Raw genomic sequence first — 23,308 nt, 5'->3', positions numbered from 1 at the left:
TATACTTGTCTCTATCCTTTCTACACCTATGTACATCATTTACCTTACTAGTTTAATGTAGTAGTTTATTATAGCCCTTAAAGTGCTTCTTAGATTTATAATATTTATTTCAACACTTCCTGTTATTTTGTACCCCCTTTCTTTGGTTTCCACTAGTTGCCACAAAGTCAAATTTGAATATAGTAATATAATATAATATATATAGTAAAAATGAATGAAAACAACTATTTGTCTTTTTTTTGGTTTAAATTTAAGGTTAAGAGTTAGGCATAAGGTTTGTAGTGTCGTAAGGTTTTAGGTTAGGGGTATGGTTTAAAAATCAAAATTTGATAAGAGAAATTGAAGAAATAGGCGGGCCACACTTTGTGGCTGTGATAACTAGTGACGACCTCGTTTCCTTTCAAGGGAGGTTGTTGGAAAAAGAATCGCTCGGTTGTCTAGTACGGAATCTCAAGATGGCGTCGAGTGGAGGAGATGGAGAACCGGACTGGGCTGCTGATGTACGGCCGCTTTTATCAGCTTCGTACACAGCTTTTGAAACGAAAGAGCTACCTCAGCTTATAGGATCTATAATAAACAGGTAAACATCGTGCCTGTTTGCGAATTGCAAGTGCTCCGTTGACAAGAAAGAGGTGTATATAACAGCTAGCTAGCATGCTAACTTGGTTAGCTTCTTCACTCAGCTGGATTGCATAGGTGTTAGCATAGCTTGTTAGCTACAGTAGCTATGCCCAGAAGGAATCTGCTTCATCATCAGGCCGAATAGGGTGCGTAGCGTTACGTGCTAGCAATGTTAGCTAGCTAGGTAAAACATCCCTGACATTTATATACTGCAGCTTACGTTGAAGTAAAACATTATTGTAAAACCATAAATTCTGAAGCGCATTTTGGCATATTTTGCATGACAATTACAACCCGTTTTAAAGCCCGAATATTGTCACTTAGCTAGCTTGTTCAATTGAGGCTTTAGTTAGCCACAGCTAACGAGCTAGCCAGCATTTCTAGCCTCAGAAGAATCGAAAACGAAAGCTTAGCCTGTGGTTCTTTTTTAAAAACTTGAGGGTAAATTTGTTTATGTTGCTGATGCCATTTTGTTGTTCTTGAATATTTTAGATGATAGTTATATTTATGTCAACATCACGAGTGGACAGCTGTTGACGTGATCGTTTCAAATGTAATTTGATGTGGGGCTAGCTAGTTAAGTAAGTTAGCTAACGTTAGCTAAGTATTCAAGATCAACATTTGACTTTGCTCTCCCCGATCGGTTCGAGTTGGGTAACGTTAGCACAACGGGCTTTCAACAGATAAATTACACAATCTGGGACATTTCCTGCCGTTCAATTAACGGTCGTTTCAGTCATTGATTACCCATTGATTTTTGAAGAATTATAGTGCCACTAAACTAAGGCATTTGTAAGCTATCTCGACCGTATTATAACCCAAATAATGATAGGCCTAGCAAGGTTGTATGCTTTGTTGTCATTTGAGGACGATGTTTTTATAGCTTCAAATTAGTGTAATCATTTCAGGATGTCTGAATTTGAGTATTATTTCTCCGGCCAACTCCCTGAGCTGAAGTGGTGGGGCTGCTGTTGCACATATTTGTTCTAGCCCAACACTAGCCGAACTGATTCAACTAATCATCAAGTCTTTGGTGAGTTGAATCAGATGTACTTTGCTGGCAGGTGTATGAAATCGAGAACACGGCCATACAATCTCCATAGACAAACATTGGCAGTAGAACGGCCTTACTGAAGAGCTCAGTGACTTTAAACTTGGCACGACATAAGATGCCATTTTTCCACCAAGTGAGTCAGTCAAATTTCTGCCCTGCTAGAGCTTCCCAGGTCAATTGTGTGTGCTGTTATTGTGAAGTGGAAATGTCTAGAAGCAACAACGCAAGCTCACAGAAAGGTCCCGCCTCCAGTGAGTAAAAAAAATCGCATGACCTCGCACCGAGCGCCAAACAGCCTCTGGGAGCAACTTCAGCACAATAACTTTTAGTCGGCAGCTTCATGAAATGGGTTTCCATGGCCGCCGCCATTGAATAACGTCTTCACCGTCTGGCAGTCCAACAGACGAACCCGGGTTTGGCGGATGCCAGGAGAACGCTACCTGCCCGAATGCATAGTGCCAACTGTAAAGTTTGGTGGAGGTATAATGGTCTGGGGCTGTTTTCCATGGTTCGGTCTAGGCCCTTTAGTTCCAGTGTAGGGAAATCTTAATGCTATAACATACAATGACAATCTAGATGATTCTGTGCTTCCAACTTTGTGGCAACAATTTGGGCAAGGCCCTTTCTTGTTTCAGCATGACAATGCCCCCGTGCACAAAGCGAGGTCCATACAGAAATGGTTTGTTGATTGCTGTGGAAGAACTTGACTGGCCAGCACAGAGCGCTGACCTCAACCCCATCGAACACCTTTTGGATGAATTGGAAAGTCGACTGAGAGCCAGACCTAAATCACCCACCATCAGTGCCCGACCTCACTGATGCTCTTGTGGCTGAATGGAAGCAAATCCCCTGCAGCAATGTTCCATCTAGTGGAAAGCCTTCCCAGAAGAGTGGAGGCTGTTATAGCAGCAATGTTCCAACATCTAGTGGAAAGCCTGCCCAGAAGAGTGGAGGCTGTTATAGCAGCAATGTTCCAACATCTAGTGGAAAGCCTGCCCAGAAGAGTGGAGGCTGTTATAGCAGCAATGTTCCAACATCTAGTGGAAAGCCTGCCCAGAAGAGTGGAGGCTGTTATAGCAGCAATGTTCCAACATCTAGTGGAAAGCCTGCCCAAAGCCTTCAGCAATGTTCCAACATCTAGTGGAAAGCCTTCCCAGAAGAGAGGAGGCTGTTATAGCAGCAATGTTCCAACATCTAGTGGAAAGCCTTCCCAGAAGAGTGGAGACTGTTATAGCAGCAATGTTCCAACATCTAGTGGAAAGCCTTCCCAGAAGAGTGGAGGCTGTTATTGCAGCAAAAAGCAAAAGGGGGTGACCAACTCCATATTAATACCCATGATTTTGGAATGAGATGTTGGACGAGCAGGTGTCCACATACTTTTGTCATGTTGTGTATGTACAACAGCAGCTCTGCCACTTCAACTCTGCTAAGGGTCTGGAGAAATATAACCACTCAATTTCATACACATCTCTGGATGCATGGACTGACACAGTCCACGACACGATACTTTTGAACAAAATTTGAAGCTATAAAAAAATCCTACTCCAGCAACAACAAAAAAATACAAACAGATCTGTGAATAAGTTTGACCTTTGGTTGGTGGTCCCCCCCAGGACTCTAAACCACAACATGTACTGTCCTAGAAAAATACATTCTCAGGGCTTGACATGCAGGGTCGCCTGCTGTCTTGGGGAGGTTTTGGAAGCTCTCCAGGCCAGTCGATCATCCCCGTCATCATTGTCCCAGTGAAAATGTTTTTTATTGTAATAATGCTATTTTTCATCTAGACTATATAATTGATTTGTGTAAAAAAGATTCCTGAAGCTGTTTATTCGTTATGTCGATTTAAAAAAAAATGTATCACACGAGCAGCCTATAGATAATCTGTCGGGCAGAGAGTTTGCAGCTCTCAAACAGCTGGTTGTTGCTTGGAGCAGTTTACTGAAGATGGAACATCTTGCCTGCCACTACTACTTATCCAAGTTATATCAACCAGTAAATGCTAAGGCAAGAATGGGTATGCAACCCAGCTATTTAAAAAAATAATAATAAAGTCTTGGTTGAATATTTGCTATAGGCAATTCAGTCATCATGGAATAGCCTATCTTGAAAATCAGATATTTTTCTCTAGGCTTTTTGGTACTTGAAAAGTAATTGAAGTTATGTTAAACAATTGATTATGAGCAAGACCATATTTAGTTGTTGGCTTCAACTTGGTTTTCCACATAAAGCGTTCCTTTTTTATTTATTTCCTCAATTTTAAAACATGATACTATAATTCAACTCTTCAACCTCTCAGATGGAGAGACTGATAAGCTACACGGACAGACTTCATTAGTGTGTTTCTGTCAGGAACATACTGTCTATTTAGTCAGGCAATAATGCCCACATTATTCAGACATATTTTACGATGTAATAATTTGAATGATAATGCCTATTTAAAAACAAAAACAAATCATTATTCTAAATGGTAATGAATACATTTGGGGGAGGAGTTTTCCTTCTGTTTTTAAGGATACACATTGGCTGACCTATTATTGTGTTCTGTATTTGTTCATGACATAGCATATATATATACATATATGTGTGTGTGTGTGTGTGTGTGTGTGTGTGTGTGTGTGTGTGGATATCTCTACTTGTCTTGAACTGTAGTTCCTTGTATTTTGTAAATGACCCCCTCCCTCTTCAATTTCCCATGTCATTGCAGTGAATCTGAGATCCTACACCATGATAAACAGTATGAGCCATTCTACTCGTCCTTCGTGGCACTCTCCGCTCATTACATCACCACAGTCTGTGGACAAAGTATGTTCCAACGACCCAATAACTACCCGTTTTAACTACTTCCTCAATATCTCCCTTTTTTTTTTCACAACTACTACTTTGTAAATGTCTTTTATTTTTTTTGTGAGTAGAGGGGGAAAAAATGTTTGATAGTAACACGGATACAGTAGCCTAATTCTGTTTGCAGGCTTGTTTATAGCTAAATAAATGGTAAAAAAATAAAATATATATATATAATAATTGTATTTGCAAATGAGTAATTAGAAGGCCACACATGCATGTTGTCTCTCTCTGCTTCTCTTTGCCTAGTTACAGTAGTCTTATTTCCTATTGAAAATGAGAACTTGTTCTCAACTAGCCTACCTGGTTAAATAAAGGTAAAATATATAAATGTACATTACAATTATATACTAATCTTTAGTGCAGAGGGGTTTTTGTCCATTTGATCATGAGGCAGCTCATTCCTTCTGCCTCTGTTCTCTCTACCTCTAGTCCCCAGAAACCAGTTGCTGTCAGTAGCAGCAGCCTGTAAAGTATTGATTGAGTTCTCATTGCTGCGGCTGGAGAACCCTGACGAAGCATGCGCAGTCTCACAGGTGAGAGAAGTACATCCTCGTTGTCCCTCAAGCCTGATCCCAGATCTGTTTGTGCTGTTTTATAGTCATTGTCACACCAGAGTTTAGCGAAGACCGCGCGAATAGATCTGGGGTCAGGCAGGCTCTCCGTCCTGCATTGCGTTTATCTAAACCTGCCCTGTGTATTTTATCCAGTGTGTTTTTCTACAGACAGGCAGCAGGGATGTACATTTTCCTGGTTTTAATCTGTAATTCCTCCATTCAGTGCCTTCAAAATATTCACGCCCCTTGACTTTTTCCATGTTTTGTTACAGCCTGAATTTAAAATGAATTAAATTGAGATTGTGTCACTGATCTACATACGATAACCCATAATGTCAAAGGGTAATTTAGGGTTTTTGACATGTTTACAAATTCATACATTTAAAGCTGAGTATGTCTCCAGTCCAATTAAATATTCAACCCCTTTTTGTTATGGCCTAAAAAAAAAGTTCAGGAGTAAAAATGTGCTTATAAAGTCACATAATAAGTTGCATGGACTCACTCTGTGTGCAATAATAGTGTTTTAACATGATGGTTGAGTGACTACCTCATTTCTGTACACCTCACCTCTGTAAGGTCCCTCAGTCGAAGCAGTGAATTTCAAACACAGATTCAACCACAAAGACCAGGGAGGTTTTCCAATGCCTCGCAAAGAAGGGCACCTATTGGTAGATTTAAAAAATTTTTTTTTTTTTAAAGCAGACATTGAATATCCCTTTGAGCATGGTGAAGTTATTAATTACACTTTGGATGGTGGATCAATACCAGGGCCTAAAATGTACTTTTTGGTCCAACAGCAACTATGTCAATTAGATATAATATTATTATTATTCTGGACTCAGAATTTTATTTGACAATATTTTTGTTTGAAATTTAACCATTAAAACACAATAACGGCTGAGCATGCTTTGTAGTGTTTCTAAAACAATAAATGTATACAGTTCGGAAAGTATTCAGACCCCTTTTTCAACATATTTTGTTACGTTACAGACTTATTCTAAAATAAGATGAAATTATTTTTCCCCTCATCAATCTACGTGCTACCACATAACGACAAAGTGAAAGCAGGTTTTTAGAAATGTTTGCAGATGGAAACACTGTATACTCGCTTGACATAAATATTCAGACCCTTTACTCAGTACTTTGTTGAAGCACCTTTGGCAGCGATTACAGACTCGAGTCTTCTTGGGTATGACGCTACAAGCTTGGCACACCTGTATTTGGGGAGTTTCACCCATTCTTCTCTGCAGATCCTCTCAAGCTCTGTCAGGTTGGTTGGGGAGCGTCGATGCACAGTTATTTATTTTTATTTTACAGAACGACACATTTGTCCCTTGTCAGCTCGGGGATTTGAACTTGCAACCTTCCGGTTACTAGTCCAACACTCTAACCACTAGGGTTATTTTCAGGTCTCTCCAGAGATGTTCGATCGGGTTCAAGTCTTGGCTCTGGCTGGGCCACTCAAGGTCATTCAGAGACTTGTGCTGAGGCCACTCCTACATTGTCTTGGCTGTGTGATTAGGGTCTTTGTCCTGAGCGCTCTGGAGCAGGTTTTCATCTAGGATCTCTTTGTACTTTGCTCCGTTCACATTTCCCTTGTTCCTGACTCGTCTCCCAGTCTCTGCCGCTGCAAAACATCTCCACAGCATGATGCTGCCACCACCATGCTTCACCGTAGGGATGGTGCCAGGTTTCCTCCAGACATGATGCTGCCACCACCATGCTTCACCGTAGGGATGGTGCCAGGTTTCCTCCAGACATGATGCTGCCACCACCATGCTTCACCGTAGGGATGGTGCCAGGTTTGCTCCAGATGTGACGCTTGGCATTCAAACCAAAGAGTTCAATCTTGGTTTCATTAGACAAGATAATCTTGTTTCTCATGGCCTGAGAGTCCTTTAGGTGCCTTTTGACAAACTCCAAGCAGGCTGTCATGTTCCTTTTACAGAGGAGTGGCATCCGTCTGGCCACTCTACTATAAATGCCTGATTGGTGGAGTACTGCAGAGATGGTTGTCCTTCTGGAAGGTTCTCCCATCTCCACAGAGGAACTCTGGAGCTCTGTTAGAGTGACCATTGGGTTCTCGGTCACCTCCCTGACCAAGGCCCTTCTCCCCCGATTGCTCGGTTTGGCCAAGCGGCTAGCTCTAGGAAGGGTCTTGGTGGTTCCAAAATTCTTCTATTTAAGAATGATGGAGGCCACTGTGTTCTTGGGGACCCTCAATACTGCAGACATTTTTTGGTACCCTTCCCCAGATCTGTGCCTCGGAACAATCCTGTCTCGGGTACAAACTCAAATGGACATTTCTTCCACTTTGACATTTTAGATTATTCTGTATAGATCGTAAAAACATAAAAACATCTATTTTAATCCCACTATCTAACACATTTTAAAATGTATGGAGAAAGTCAACAGTTGTGAATGCTCTATGAAGGCTATGTAAATAATTGAAACTCACCTAATTCCTCTGCCAAAATCTTGATATTCTTATTTTGTCCTGGTGACATCCCAAGAAGACATTTCATTTTCTCCCCCCCTCTTCTCTTCAGAAACACCTGATCCTCTTAATAAAGGGGTTGTGTACCGGCTGCAGCCGCCTGGACAGAACTGAGATCATCACCTTCACAGCCATGATGAAGTCGGCCAAACTTCCCCAAACCGTCAAGACACTCTCCGACGGTGAGTCCTCTGCTTTTTGCTGAGATACTATCTCACTGTATCGACGTTGTTAAATGTAGACTCAGTATGTATGTGTCAGATCATTCTATGTTGTTGGAGTATGTCAAATATAGCCTTTATATTTGTTAGGGTAACAAAGTTTGTAAACAAACCAATGGCTCCATTAGTATTAGTCATTAGACAGCTATGGTGCTACTAGTCTATTCAACAGGGTTTCGACAGCTATGGTGCTACTAGTCTAGTCAGTAGACAGCTATGGTGCTACTAGTCTAGTCAGTAGACAGCTATGGTGCTACTAGTCTAGTCAGTAGACAGCTATGGTGCGACTAGTCTAGTCAGTAGACAGCTATGGTGCGACTAGTCTAGGCAGTAGACAGCTATGGTGCGACTAGTCTAGGCAGTAGACAGCTATGGTGCTACTACTAGTCAGTAGACAGCTATGGTGCTACTAGTCTAGTCAGTAGACAGCTAGTCAGTAGAGTAGACAGCTATGGTGCGAGACTAGTCGTCTAGTCAGTAGACAGCTATGGTGCTACTAGTCTAGTCAGTAGACAGCTATGTGCTACTACTGTCAGTAGACAGCTATGGTCTAGGTCTAGTCAGACTATGGTGCTACTAGTCTAGTCAGTAGACAGCTAGACTAGTCAGTAGACAGCGACTAGTCTCAGTAGGCAGTAGACTGACGCTACTAGTCTAGGCAGTAGACTGTCGTCAGTAGACTAGTCTACTAGTCTAGGCAGTAGACTGCGACTAGTCTAGGCAGTAGACTGCGACTAGTCTAGGCAGTAGACTGCGACTAGTCTAGGCAGTAGACTGCGACTAGTCTAGGCAGTAGACTGCGACTAGTCTAGGCAGTAGACTGCGACTAGTCTAGGCAGTAGACTGCGACTAGTCTAGGCAGTAGACTGCGACTAGTCTAGGCAGTAGACTGCTATGGTGCTACTAGTCTACTTGTTGCTTAGTTGTTCCCCATGATGAATTTGGGGGGGGGGTCCGTTCATACGTTAGTCACATGCGTTAGTCATCTAAGACAGCACTGGCCTGATTTGTATTTTTTAATTTTTTATTAATCTTGGGTGAGTGATGCATCTTGCCATAGAGATAAGGCATACTAAATGACACTCATTAGCCCAAGGTGGGAGCTATAGTAATGAACTGAAATGTGTGAGACACCAGAGAGGAAGAGGTGAAACAAGAGGGGAAACTGGGACCAAAATCTGTTTTCCCAAGTAGGTGGTGTGTTTTTTTTCCCTCTCTCTCTCCAGGCAAGGAGATTTTGTATGGAAGTCAGTGTTGAATTTGGACTGGTTCATTTGCGACGTGTGGCTTACTTGACCGTGTAGAAGTTTCGCTGTGCTTGTTACCAGTGTACTGATAAATAGGACACGTGACATCCTGGCAACTTTGAGAGTTTTATTTTTATATTTTGGAGTTGTGCCTGTTGTTCACGTGAGTGTATCTGCTCTTTCATTGGCTGGAATGGTCCTATCTGATCTTGCCCCCTCCCCCTCGACTGCTGTTCCAAAATATTTAGGAAAACATAACTTTTTTTTATTTTTTATGTTCACCTTAATTTAACCAGGTAGGCCAGTTGAGAACACCTTTATTTAACCAGGTAGGCCAGTTGAGAACACCTTTATTTAACCAGGTAGGCCAGTTGTGAACACCTTTATTTAACCAGGTAGGCCAGTTGAGAACAACTTTATTTAACCAGGTAGGCCAGTTGAGAACACCTTTATTTAACCAGGTAGGCCAGTTGAGAACACCTTTATTTAACCAGGTAGGCCAGTTGAGAACACCTTTATTTGAACCTGGTAGGCCAGTTGAGAACACCTTTATTTAACCTGGTAGGCCAGTTGAGAACACCTTTATTTAACCAGGTAGGCCAGTTGAGAACACCTTTATTTAACCAGGTAGGCCAGTTGAGAACACCTTTATTTAACCAGGTAGGCCAGTTGAGAACACCTTTATTTGAACCTGGTAGGCCAGTTGAGAACACCTTTATTTGAACCTGGTAGGCCAGTTGAGAACACCTTTATTTGAACCTGGTAGGCCAGTTGAGAACACCTTTAGTTCTTGAGAACATTTTTAACATCTTGAGAACAAGTTCTCATTTACATCTGCGACCTGGCCAAGATAAAGCAAAGCAGTGAGACAGAAACAACAACACAGAGTTACACATGGAATAAACAAAGGTACAGTCAATAACACAAGAGAAAAGTCTATATACAGTGTGTGCAAATGTAGGGAGGTAAGGCAATACATAGGGCCTAGTGGCGAAGTAATTACAATTTAGCAATTAAACACTGGAGTGATAGATGTGCAGATGATGATGTGCAAGTAGAGATACTGAGGTGCAAAAGAGCAAGAGGATAAATAACAATATGGGGATGAGGTAGTTGGGTGGGCTATTTACAGATGGGCTATGTACAGGTGCAGTGATCTGTAAGCTGCTCTGACAGCTGCTACCTAAAGTTAGAGAGGGAGATTTTAGTCTCCAGCTTCAGTGATTTAAAAAAAAAATTTTTTATTAAATTTTTTTTTTTGCTATTCGTTCCAGTCACTGGCAGCAGAGAACTGGAAGGAAAGGCGGCCAACGGAAGTGTTGGCTTTGGGGGATCACCAGTGAAATATACCTGCTGGAGTGTGTGCTATGGATGGGAGTTGCTATGGTGACCAGTGAAATATACCTGCTGGAGTGTGTGCTATGGATGGGAGTTGCTATGGTGACCAGTGAAATATACCTGCTGGAGTGTGTGCTATGGATGGGAGTTGCTATGGTGACCAGTGAGCTGAGATAAGCCAGGGCTTTACCTAGCAAAGACTTATAAATGACCTGGGGCCAGTGGGTTTGGTGACGAATATGTAGTGAGGGCCAGCCAATGAGAGCATACAAGTCGTAGTGGTGGGTGGTATATGGGCCTTTGGTGACAAAACGGATGGCACTGTGATAGACTCTCGTTGGCTGGCCCTCGCTTCATACTCTTCACCAAACCCACTGGCTCCATGTCATCTACAAGACCCTGCTAGGTAAAGTCCCCCCTTATCTCAGCTCGCTGGTCACCATAGCATCTCCCACCTGTAGCACACGCTCCAGCAGGTAGATCTCTCTAGTCACCCCCAAAACCAATTCTTTCTTTGGCCGCCTCTCCTTCCAGTTCTCTGCTGCCAATGACTGGAACGAACTACAAAAATCTCTGAAACTGGAAACACTCATCTCCCTCACTAGCTTTAAGCACCAACTGTCAGAGCAGCTCACAGATTACTGCACCTGTACATAGCCCACCTATAATTTAGTCCAAACAACTACCTCTTTCCCAACTGTATTTAATTTATTTATTTATTTTGCTCCTTTGCACCCCATTATTTTTATTTCTACTTTGCACATTCTTCCATTGCAAATCTACCATTCCAGTGTTTTACTTGCTATATTGTATTTACTTTGCCACCATGGCCTCTTGTTGCCTTTACCTCCCTTATCTCACCTCATTTGCTCACATTGTATATAGACTTGTTTCTACTGTATTGTTGACTGTATGTTTGTTTTACTCCATGTGTAACTCTGTGTTGTGTGTGTCGAACTGCTTTGCTTTATCTTGGCCAGGTCGCAGTTGTAAATGAGAATTGTTCTCAACTTGCCTACATGGTTAAATAAAGGTGAAAAAATAAATAAAAAGACTACATCCAGTTTGCTGAGTAGAGTGTTGGAGGCTATTTTGTAAATGACATCGCCAAAGTCAAGGATCGGTATGATGGTCAGTTTTACGAGGGTATGTTTGGCAGCGTGAGTGAAGGAGGCTTTATTTGCGAAATAGGAAGCCGATTCTAGATGCTCTGAAAATCAACTCCCATGTTGGTGTGAGATGTCGGCCATTCACTTCTCATATGTTCCTCCACTACAATATTATATCATGATACGTTAATACAAACTGTGTTCAGTGTAACTGCCAAAAATATCCACAGATGTAAGGTCATGCTTAGTTCAATGGGACAAATAGGCTAATTCGCTAGCTAGTCATGTAGCTTTTACATTTTGAGTTTTTTTTGTTTTAGATTGATTTTTTTTTAATGTTCGCTGGATGAATGCCATTTATTCTTCCTAGCTTAGATTTATGAAGTTAAATGTTTTCTGAATCTAGTCATCCTTTATATCTGCGTTGCCATTGACTTGACTAGTAGTAGGTTAAGTGGATGCCCAGGATAGCTGCGAGACCTCTTGGTTAGATGATACATTTCTGTACAGGATGTGGCAGTAAACAGGCAGCAACAAGCTATAGGAGATTCGTAAATAAATGGGAATATTGAGTTTTAAGTATTAAAAACAATATGCTTCATATAAAATGTACCATTTTCCATTTGCTCAGCATTGGCTCCAGTGTCTCATACCCTATTCTGTTGCCAGCAACATTGCCTAAAAACAATTGCCAGTTTATCAAGGCGTTTTTGTCTGGGTAAATCCCAGAACGATGCTGAAACATTGTTAACGTTGTGTGGTTGGCAAGCTGACTGCTTAGGCAGACTAGTTTCTGATTGACAGCATGGGGATGAAATAACTGATTGCTGCTCAGTTTAGTTTCCTGTCTCTAACCACGTTTTCATCCACTGTTTTTAGCCGGGAAATTTCTGTTAAAATTATATAAATGCCAACAGATCATTTGTTCGTTTGACATGGTGCCATATTATTTTTTGGGGGGGGGGGTTAAATTTGAAATATGTGGAATGATAAGTTTAAAATCACATTTTCTATTTGGGTACATGAAAACGTAAGCTTTCGTGTGCACCAAGTCACCATGCACTAATTTTGATCTGCAACAATTGTGAAAAATGCCTTTTTTTTAATTTTAGAATATTCTCATGAAAATCTGTCTTCAATTGGATGAAAACCTAGCTATTGTTGAATAGTAGGAAACTAATCCCATGCGCTTGTGGTCTAGCTCTTATCAGTCTATGAACCTGTGTATTTAGGACCCTATAAATCTGTGTTGCGGAGAGCCTAGACGGTATTGTATAATCCAGACATTTTTAAAACAGAATTCAACAATTTTCTAAAATGTATTGAACTTGTTAGAAAATGCATTAATTTTCCCAAGTTAATCACAAGACATCAACAAAATGCAGCTTTCTGAAATGGCACAGGAATGGCCCCGTCTGTGTGTGCGGTGCGCACGGTTTTTAAAAATCACCGTCGCTCAGTCTGATCGTGTGGGGCGTTAAGAAACAAATTAACATATGTTCATACACAGCTCTGATTGGCTGATTTTGGATGGTCTCGAACCCATCCCCTTATCCGGATGAACAGTCATTGGTCTATTGTAATCAGATCACATTGTGACATCATGATGTGGGTCGAAAGTTCCATCCTGCCTGAACAGGCTGAAATTCCCTGTTTTTCTTTTTATATTTATATATTTTTAAATGTATTTTATTAGTTTTTTTTTTTTTTTTACACAAAAAAGGCAACACTGAAAATGTGAAAATGGAGATATTTTGACCTCCTGGTGTGGAAATATATTTAAAGGAAATCACATTTTTTACTGCACTGCCCCTTTCACTACCTATGCCTACCTGGCAGAATGGTCCCCTGATTATTTGCATAAATCCTGTGGCCATTTTGTTAAGCAAACTCTGCCATCACATGAGTGCTAAAGGGCACACTTGTATTAAAGGTTAACAACACCCAAAAATCGACATTTCTTCAATTATTATTTTAATTTTTTTCTCCTCCCCAAGACCTTGAAAGTGATCTCCTCATTCGGTTTAAGCATTGTGTTGTGGACTTGCAACATCAAATTGTTTTCCGATTTAAAAAATGTGTGATTTTAAAGTTTTTTTTTTTTTAAGCAATTACCTGATTATTATAATTTTTCTATGGCAGCCTGAAAAAGTAGGAAATACTTTTTATAGGGCCCTATATATTAGAAGATATTCTATTTTACTTCAATTGGATGCTATCCCATACTCTAGCCTATTGGTCTAGACAGCATCTCATCGTCAGTCTACGGATCAGTGTTATTTGACTAGTGCTGGGCTGGCAGAAAGGGAGCTTTGTTCCCCTGCTTCTGTCAGTAGGGATTTAGGCCTTTCACATTCCCTCATGGATGGTCATTGGTCCCTGCCCAGAGACAGGGTTGTGTATCTGTGTGTGTGCTTGACGGTGTTTTTCCCTGTCTGTGTAGACCTGTTGTCCTCTAGTGGTGTCAACGGTACCATGTTTAGTGTCTCGATACCAAAACAATACCACAGTAAAAAAAGGAATATTAGTCAGTCACAGAATGTCACTCGATCCAGAAACTCAGCTCCTGCTCTGTCTAATCGTTGGGCATCATTTGCGTTCAAAATATCATTACATTTTAAACATTTTACTTTTTTTTTTCCAGAGACAGCCTTGTATGCTTTTTAATGAACCAATATTTTACAATCAATTTGACTTTAGTAAAAACATCTAACTACATAACTTAATGTTAATAATATATTTGAATGGTTTAATCTCTTGATAAACTGCGTACATTTTAAGAAAATATTTATGATACAGGTGAATGCATATTCAATAAGTGTGTGTGTGTGTGTGAATGCGGAGAGTTATTGAGCTTGTTTTCGGCTGATTTCACGGGGCTACAGACGGCAATCTGCTTCTCTTCCGTGTGGTACTTATTTTATCGTACTGATCAATAACATTTGCATTAGAAGTAGCTTATTTTTTATAAGTGTGCCCTGTCTCGAACCAGTAATGAAGTCCTTTAATGAGCCAAGAGCTGTGAGGCCTGTCGGACCCCTCACTTCGCTGAGGCAATACATCTTTGGCTGAGGGAGAGAAGTTTTGAGTGGCAATCGTCTTTGAAACCGAATATTTTTTTTGTGTTATGGTTTGCATATCACAAACAAAGTAGTAGGGTAGTGAATTGATGTTTAGTTTCAGCAGTAAGCATAGAAAGTTAGTGCCTTCAGTATCCAAAACCCTTCACTTATTCCACATTGTTTTTAAAGGCTGAATTCATAATGGATTAAATATATATTTGTTCTCACCCATCTACACACAATACCCCATAATGACAGTGAAAACATGTTAAAAAAAATGTTTGCACATTTATTGAAAGTGAAGTCAATCAATCAATCAATCAAATGTATTTAAAAAGCCCTTTTTACATCAGCTGATGTCACAAGTGCTGTACCAAAACCCAGCCTAAAACCCCAAACAGCAAGCAATGCAGGTGTAGAAGCACGATGGCTAGGAAAAACTCCCTAGAAAGGCCAGAACCTAGGAAGACACCTAGAGAGGAACCGGGCTCTGAGGGGTGGCCAGTCCTCTTCTGGCTGTGCCGGGTGGAGATTATAACAGAACATGGCCAAGATGTTCAAACGTTCATAGATGACCAGCATGGTCAAATAATAATAATATCACAGTGGTTGTAGAGGGTGCAACAGGTCAGCAGTCAACTGAGTAAATGTCAGTTGGCTTTTCATAGCCGATCATTCAGAGTTAGAGACTGCAGGTGCGGTAGAGAGAGTCGAAAACAGCATGTCCGGTGAACAGGTCAGGGTTCCATAGCCACAGGCAGAACATTTGAAACTGGAGCAGCAGCACGACCAGGTGGACCGGGGACAGCAAGGAGTCATTAGGCCAGGTAGTCCTGAGGCATGGTCCTAGGGCTCAGGTCCTCCGAGAGAAGAGAGAGAGGGAATTAGACTCCTGCTCACAGCTGGTTTTGACACAGCCTGAAAACAAACCCGGGTCTGTAGTGATGCCTTAACCCCTACGATGTCTTAGACCGCTGCCCCACTCGGAAGGCCTTTATTACGTTCCTTTTTATAATAAAGAAAACCTCCCTGGTTCCTGCCGATGAGAAGCATACCCATAACATGATTCAGCCACAACCATTCTTGAAAATATGAAGTTGTACTCAGTGATGTTGTGTTGGATTTGCCCCAAACATAACTCTTTGTATTCCGGATATACATTTCTTCGCCAAATGTTTTGCAGTTTTACTTTAGGGCCTACGTATGTGTTGGAATATTTTGTATTCTGTACAGGTTTCCTTCTTTTAACTTAGTCAATTAGGTTCGTATTATGGGAAATTACAATGTTGATCCATCCTCAGTTTTCTCCTATCACAGCCACTCAATTCTGTAACTGTTTTAAAGTCACCATTGGCCTCATGGTGAAATCCCTGAGTGGTTTCCTTCCTCTCCGGTAACTGAGTTAGGAAGGACGTCTCTATCTTTGTAGTGACTGGGTGTATTGGTACACCATCCAAAGTGTAATTAATAACTTCACCATGCTCAACGGGATATTCAATGTCTACTAGTAGGTGCCCTTCTTTACGAGGCACTGAAAAACGTCCCTGGTCTTTGTGGTTGAATCTGTGCTTGAAATTCACTGCTCGACTGAGGGACCTTGCAATTATCTGTATGTGTGTGGAGTACAGAGATGAGATGAGGTAAACTATTGCACACAGTGAGTCCATCTAACTGATGTGACTTGTTAAGCACATTTTTACTCCTGAACTTATTTAGGCTTAACATAACAAAGGGGTTGAATACTTATTTATAATTCATTTGTAAACAAAATTCTAAAATATAATTCCACTGACGTTATGGGGTATTGTGTGTAGGCCAGTGACACAAAATATACATTTAACTCCTTTTAAATTCAGGCTGTAACACAACAAAATGTGGAACATGTAAAGCGGTGTGCATACTTTCTGAAGGCACTGTAGACCTCCAAACCTGTATCTTTTTGTCTGTATGGACCTTGTTTTGCGAACAGTAATTAAGTTTCAATATTTCTTCATGCCGTGTTGCATTATTCAATTGTGTTACTTCTGTGCATCATGAGTGGTGAGCTAACATGATACAGCCCAGACTCTCAGTACAGGCTAGCAGTGAGTTAGTGGAGCTAACATGATGCAGCCCAGGCTAGCAGTGAGTTAGTGGAGCTAACATGATGCAGCCCAGACTCCCAGGCTAGCAGTGAGTTAGTGGAGCTAACATGATGCAGCCCAGACTCCCAGGCTAGCAGTGAGTTAGTGGAGCTAACATGAAGCAGCCCAGGCTAGCAGTGAGTTAGTGGAGCTAACATGAAGCAGCCCAGACTCCCAGGCTAGCAGTGAGTTAGTGGAGCTAACATGATGCAGTCTAGACTCCCAGGCTAGCAGTGAGTTAGTGGAGCTAACATGATGCAGTCTAGACTCCCAGGCTAGCAGTGAGTTAGTGGAGCTAACATGATACAGCCCAGGCTAGCAGTGAGTTAGTGGAGCTAACATGATGCAGCCCAGACTCCCAGGCTAGCAGTGAGTTAGTGGAGCTAACATGATACAGCCCAGGCTAGCAGTGAGTTAGTGGAGCTAACATGAAGCAGCCCAGACTCCCAGTGGAGCAGACATGGTGTAGGCCAGACTCCCAGTGCAGGCTAGCAGTGGAGCAGGCATGGTGCAGGCCAGACTCCCAGTGGAGCAGGCATGGTGCAGGCCAGACTCCCAGTGCAGGCTAGCAGTTTCGGTCTACCTTGGGACACTAATGTCTTGTTTCGTTTCTGTTAGTCTGTCTCAATCTTTTCTGTCTTTGTATGATCATGCCTGTGTGTTCTGTGTCTCTCCCAGCAGGAGATTCCCTCTCCTGAGCTGCATGTGTTTGTCTATGGTTTCTATATTGTCAGTACCAGTCGGTCTCACTCTGCCCTGTGTCTCCTCCTCCTCTCAGTGGAGGACCAGAAGGAGGTGCTGTCTCCAGTGAACCCTGAGCTACGACACAAGGAAGTACAGATGAACTTCTTCAATCAGCTGACCTCCGTGTTCAACCCTGACCTCACCGTGCTGGCCTCTCCCTCAGGACGCACACAGGTCAGTGTAACGGGATTAGCGGAATAGGGACTGTGCAGTAGGGAACGGGAGGAGTGGAATGGGGACTGTGGGGAATGGGGACTGTGGGGATCGGGAGGAGAGGAATAGGGACTGTGGGGATCGGGAGGAGAGGAATAGGGACTGTGGGGAATGGGGACTGTGGGGATCGGGAGGAGAGGAATAGGGACTGTGCGGTGGGGAGGAATGGGGACTGTGCGGTGGGGAGGAATGGGGACTGTGGGGTGGGGAGCGGAGGACGGTGGGGAGGAATGGGGACTGGGGTGGGGAGCGGAATGAGGACGGTGGGGAACGGGGGAGCAGAGTGGGGAACGGGGGAGCGGAATGGGGACTGTGGGGTGGGGAGAGCGGAATGGGGGTGGGGAACGGGGGAGCGGAATGGGGACTGTGGGGTGGGGAACAGAATGGGGACTGTGGGGTGGGGAATGGGGGCGGAATGGGGACTGTGGGGTGGGGAACGGGGGGAGCGGGATGGGGACTGCGGAACGGGGAGAGGGGGTTGGGGGCTGTGCGGTGGGGAACGTGGGGTGGGGAACGGAGTGGGGACTGTGGGGTGGGGAACGGAGTGGGGACTGTGGGGTGGGGAGCAGGATGGGGACTGCGGAACGGGGAGATGGGGACTGCGGAACGGGGAGATGGGGACTGCGGAGAGGGGGATGGGGACTGCGGAGAGGGGAGATGGGGACTGCGGAGAGGGGGATGGGGACTGCGGAGAGGGGGATGGGGACTGCGGAACGGGGGATGGGGACTGCGGGATGGGGACTGCGGAACGGGGAGAGGGGGACTGCGGAACGGGGAGGGGGGGGACTGCGGAACGGGGAGAGGGGGACTGCGGAACGGGGAGAGCGGGATGGGACTGTGCGGTGGGGAACGGGGGATGGGGACTGTGCGGTGGGGAACGGGGGATGGGGACTGTGCGGTCCCTATCCATTTGATGGGATACTTACTTAAGTTGTAGCTTAATGTTTGTTTTTACTTCCCTAAGGGGTCGATTCATGTCAATTGTACCAAGGATCTGCATCTTCACTTCTAAAACACCAATTTTCTATTTATTTATTTTTTATTCAGTCCGATTTAGTGTTTGTTTTGTTGTGCTGTCTGTTTAGGCGGAGAGTGAGAGTGAGGACCAGGCTACGACAGACCAGACCTTCCAGGCCAAAATGAAGAATGCCTTTGTGTCCCAGAACGTGTCCAGTCTCCAGGAATTGGGCGGGTCGGAGAAGTTGCTGCGTGTCTGCCTCAATCTCCCTTACTTCCTGCGCTATATCAACCGGTTCCAGGACGCCGTCTCGGCCAACTCCTTCTTCATCATGCCCGCCACCGTCGGAGACGCAACTGCTGTCCGCAACGGGTAGGTTTGTGGGAATTTTTGGGGGGTGCTTTTTAGAATTTTTTTGTCTCACCTGACAGGTTTCTCTGGTCCTCCAGCATAATGCCCCTCTCTATAAGCAGGCCTGGGCAATTCCAGTCCTCAGGGGCCTGATTTAGTGTGTGTCCCCCCCCACCCCCACACACACACACACACACACAAACCAATTTGTCTCACCTGACAGGTTTCTCTGGTCCTCCAGCATACTGCCCCTCTCTATAAGCAGGCCTGGGCAATTCCAGTCCTTAGGGGCCTGATTTAGTGTCTCCCCATTTTGAGCAAACACACCTGTTTGCATTTTAAACTGAAGATCATGATTAGTTGATTATTGGAGTCAGGTGTGTTAGCTGGGGCATAAGTATGACACCAATCAGGGCCCCCCCCACCCAAGGTTATATATAGCGCGCTCTGTTGCTCTCGCGCCCTGTGGCGCTTCCTTTTTTTTACACCCTACCCGTGCTTACCTCAGTGTTTTTCCCCCTGTGTCTCTGACATTTGTGTGTGTGACCTCTGACCTTGTCAGGTTCCACTCCCTGGTGATAGATGTGGCCATGGCCCGGGACACCTTGTCCTTGCCTGTCCTGGAGCCCCTGACTCCTGGGAGACTTCTGGACATGACTGTGTTGGCACTCAGCTGCCTCTACGCAGGTACGCTATTATGGGTTCATGTTGGGTTCCAACTCTGCGTTGGTTATATATGTATATATAGTAGTGTACTTGATAGTGCTGAGTGGTTTTAGTACCTTTTTTTTTTTGAGGTCTTTTCAGGTTATATTATAAACAGATTATCACTGATTTTCATGATTTTATTATATATTTTTTTCAACATTAAATGCATGATGTGGGTTGGATGCTGTGACAACACTTTACATTTCAGTGGTTCTGTATATTATATTAGTTTATTTTGATGACTTTGTTATTTCATTCCAAATCATCATCTCATATCTCTAGAGCTGCTGTCTGTGTTGTCTGAAGAACTACCGAAACAGTGATTTCCGTCAGAGTAAACACTGGGAATGATTACCAATGACTGCTGAACTTATCAATCACTTAATATGTGCTTCTCAGTCAGTCAATAATTAATCTATATATAATATGTGCGTCTCAGTTCTCAGTCAGTCAATAATTAATCTATATAATGTGCGTCTCAGTCAGTCAATAATTAATCTATATAATATGTGCGTCTCAGTCAGTCAATAATTAATCTATATATAATATGTGCGTCTCAGTTCTCAGTCAGTCAATAATGAATCTATATAATGTGCGTCTCAGTCAGTCAATAATTAATCTATATAATGTGCGTCTCAGTCAGTCAATAATGAATCTATATATAATATGTGCGTCTCAGTCAGTCAAAAATGAATCTATATAATGTGCGTCTCAGTCAGTCAATAATGAATCTATATAATGTGCGTCTCAGTCAGTCAATAATGAATCTATATAATGTGCGTCTCAGTCAGTCAATAATGAATCTATATATAATATGTGCGTCTCAGTCAGTCAATAATGAATCTATATATAATATGTGCTTCTCAGTCAGTCAATAATGAATCTATATAATATGTGCGTCTCAGTCAGTCAATAATGAATCTATATAATATGTGCGTCTCAGTCAGTCAATAATGAATCTATATAATGTGCGTCTCAGTCAGTCAATAATGAATCTATATATAATATGTGCGTCTCAGTCAGTCAATAATGAATCTATATAATATGTGCTTCTCAGTCAGTCAATAATGAATCTATATATAATATGTGCTTCTCAGTCAGTCAATAATGAATCTATATATAATATGTGCTTCTCAGTCAGTCAATAATGAATCTATATAATATGTGCGTCTCAGTCAGTCAATAATGAATCTATATAATATGTGCTTCTTAGTCAGTCAATAATGAATCTATATATAATATGTGCTCTCAGTCAGTCAAAAATGAATCTATATAATGAAGTCAGTCAATAATGAATCTATATATAATATGTGCGTCTCAGTCAGTCAATAATGAATCTATATATAATATGTGCTTCTCAGTCAGTCAATAATGAATCTATATAACATGTGCTTCTCAGTCAGTCAATAATGAATCTATATAATATGTGCGTCTCAGTCAGTCAAAAATGAATCTATATATAATATGTGCGTCTCAGTCAGTCAATAATGAATCTATATAATGTGCGTCTCAGTCAGTCAATAATGAATCTATATATAATGTGCTTCTCAGTCAGTCAATAATGAATCTATATATAATGTGCTTCTCAGTCAGTCAATAATGAATCTATATATAATGTGCTTCTCAGTCAGTCAATAATGAATCTATATAATATGTGCTTCTCAGTCAGTCAATAATGAATCTATATATAATATGTGCGTCTCAGTCAGTCAATAATGAATCTATATAATATGTGCTTCTCAGTCAGTCAATAATGAATCTATATATAATATGTGCTTCTCAGTCAGTCAATAATGAATCTATATATAACATGTGCTTCTCGTCTCCTCCAGGTGTGAGTGTTGCAGCGTGCATGGCCATTCTGCAGGTGGGCAGCGGCCTGCAACTTCGCACAGCCTCCACCAGCTCCAAAGAGGAGGACTATGAAAATGACGCTGCTACCATCGTACAGAAATGTGTAAGTATATACATGAGTGTTTATGTAAAACATTCAATTAAGAACACTTTTTGTTTGTTGTAAATATTGGTTTTGCCCCCCCCCGGCGTGGCGTGGACTCCACAAGGTGTCGAAAGCGTTCCACAGGGATGCTGGCCTCATGTGGACTCTTATTTGGATGTCCTTTGCGTGGTGGACCATTCTTGATCCACACGGGAAACTGTTGAGCGTGAAAAACCCAGCAGCGTTGCAGTTCTTGACACAAACTGGTGCGCCTGACACCTACTACCATACCCCGTTCAAAGGCACTTTTTAAATATTTTGCTTTGTCTATTCACCTGCTGAATGACGCACATACATAATCCATTTCTCAATTGTCTCAAGGCTTAAAAATCATTCTTTAACCACCTGTCTCCTCGCCTTCATCTACATTGATTTAAAGTGTATTTAAGAGATGACATCACTAAGGGATCATATCTCTCACTCACCTGAATTCACCTGGTCAGTCTATGACATGGAAAGAGCAGGTGTTAATGTTTTGTAAACTCAGTGTGTAATTTTAACCCCCCCAAAAAAAAAAATAAATAAAATAATCCCCTACTTCAATAAATAGGATATTAGGAAACACATTCTTGTCTTCTGAGTTAATTTCTCATGGTTTTAATGTGTGTTTTTTCCAAACAGCTGGACATCTACGAAATGATCGGCCAGGCCATCAGCAGCTCCCGCAGAGCTGGAGGAGAGCATTACCAGAACTTCCAGCTGCTGGGAGCGTGGTGTCTGCTGAACAGCCTCTACCTGATCCTCAACCTGAGTCCCACGACCCTGGCTGACAAGGGCAAGGAGAAGGACCCTCTGGCCGCGCTCAGGGTCCGAGACATAGCCGCCCGCACCAAGGACGGAGCAGGCTCCCCTAAACTGGGCCCGGCCAAAGGGTGGGTAGCTCTCTGGTAGTTTCTAACCATTTAGGTTAAGTATATAACTGTTATGAACGTTGTATTGTAAACTTCGTTTTCTATTTATACGGGGCTTTAAACGTGTACATGACACTGCAACGACATTTCCCCGTGGGGACCATAAAGTCTGTCAGTAAGTGGCTAAATGGTAAGATTGCGTACAGCGATCTCCATGAAACTCAAATGAATTGCCAACTAAAGATCCTAATTTAAACTGTTTACATTTACAAGCAATATTGAACTATTTGAGAATATATTTTTTATTTTCAAACTTTGGACCTGAAAGTATCAAAGAAAGAAATAAATGTAAAAAAAACAGTTTGCGGTTTCATTTGAGACTGTCTGTTCTCTCGTCTCAGACATCAAGGCTTTGGTGTCCTGTCCGTGATCCTGGCGAACCACTCCATCAAACTGCTCACCTCCCTTTTCCAAGACCTGCAGGTGGAGGCTCTGCACCGGGTCAGTGCAGTGAGTAACAACCCCCCCCACCAGCACCACCAGCACCACAATGTTTAAATGGTCCCAAAAAGTCTACAACTGTGTCATGTACATAAACACTTCTTATCAAACCGGGACACAAACATTTCAAAAGTATGTTCTCAGGCTAACACCCAAATATACCCTCTGATAGATTCATGATTTATGTAAAGATATGATTTATCAGTAGCAATCCAGCCCACACATATATATGGATCAATCACTATTTTCATAATTTATGATGATTCTTATGTTCGAGACCCAGTGAAACTCCAGCCCTCTTTCTCTGCCT

General features: G+C 42.4%; 1 protein-coding gene across 1 annotated transcript in view; it reads left to right on the top strand.

The window, feature by feature from the left end:
- Positions 1–421: 421 nt before the first annotated feature.
- The window catches only part of ubr4 (ubiquitin protein ligase E3 component n-recognin 4), a 147,533-nt gene continuing 124,646 nt past the window's right edge, over positions 422–23,308 (top strand). The window contains 10 exon segments of the mRNA XM_042299791.1: positions 422–580; positions 4,383–4,480; positions 4,952–5,055; positions 7,626–7,755; positions 17,452–17,591; positions 18,716–18,960; positions 19,502–19,626; positions 21,480–21,604; positions 22,268–22,518; positions 22,899–23,007. Of these exon segments, the coding sequence (XP_042155725.1) occupies positions 456–580; positions 4,383–4,480; positions 4,952–5,055; positions 7,626–7,755; positions 17,452–17,591; positions 18,716–18,960; positions 19,502–19,626; positions 21,480–21,604; positions 22,268–22,518; positions 22,899–23,007 (1,452 nt within the window). The 5' untranslated portion in view covers positions 422–455.

Source organism: Oncorhynchus tshawytscha, linkage group LG16, assembly GCF_018296145.1.
Source record: "Oncorhynchus tshawytscha isolate Ot180627B linkage group LG16, Otsh_v2.0, whole genome shotgun sequence".
NCBI lineage: Eukaryota > Metazoa > Chordata > Actinopteri > Salmoniformes > Salmonidae > Oncorhynchus > Oncorhynchus tshawytscha.
This window is presented reverse-complemented; position numbering and strand designations above follow the sequence as displayed.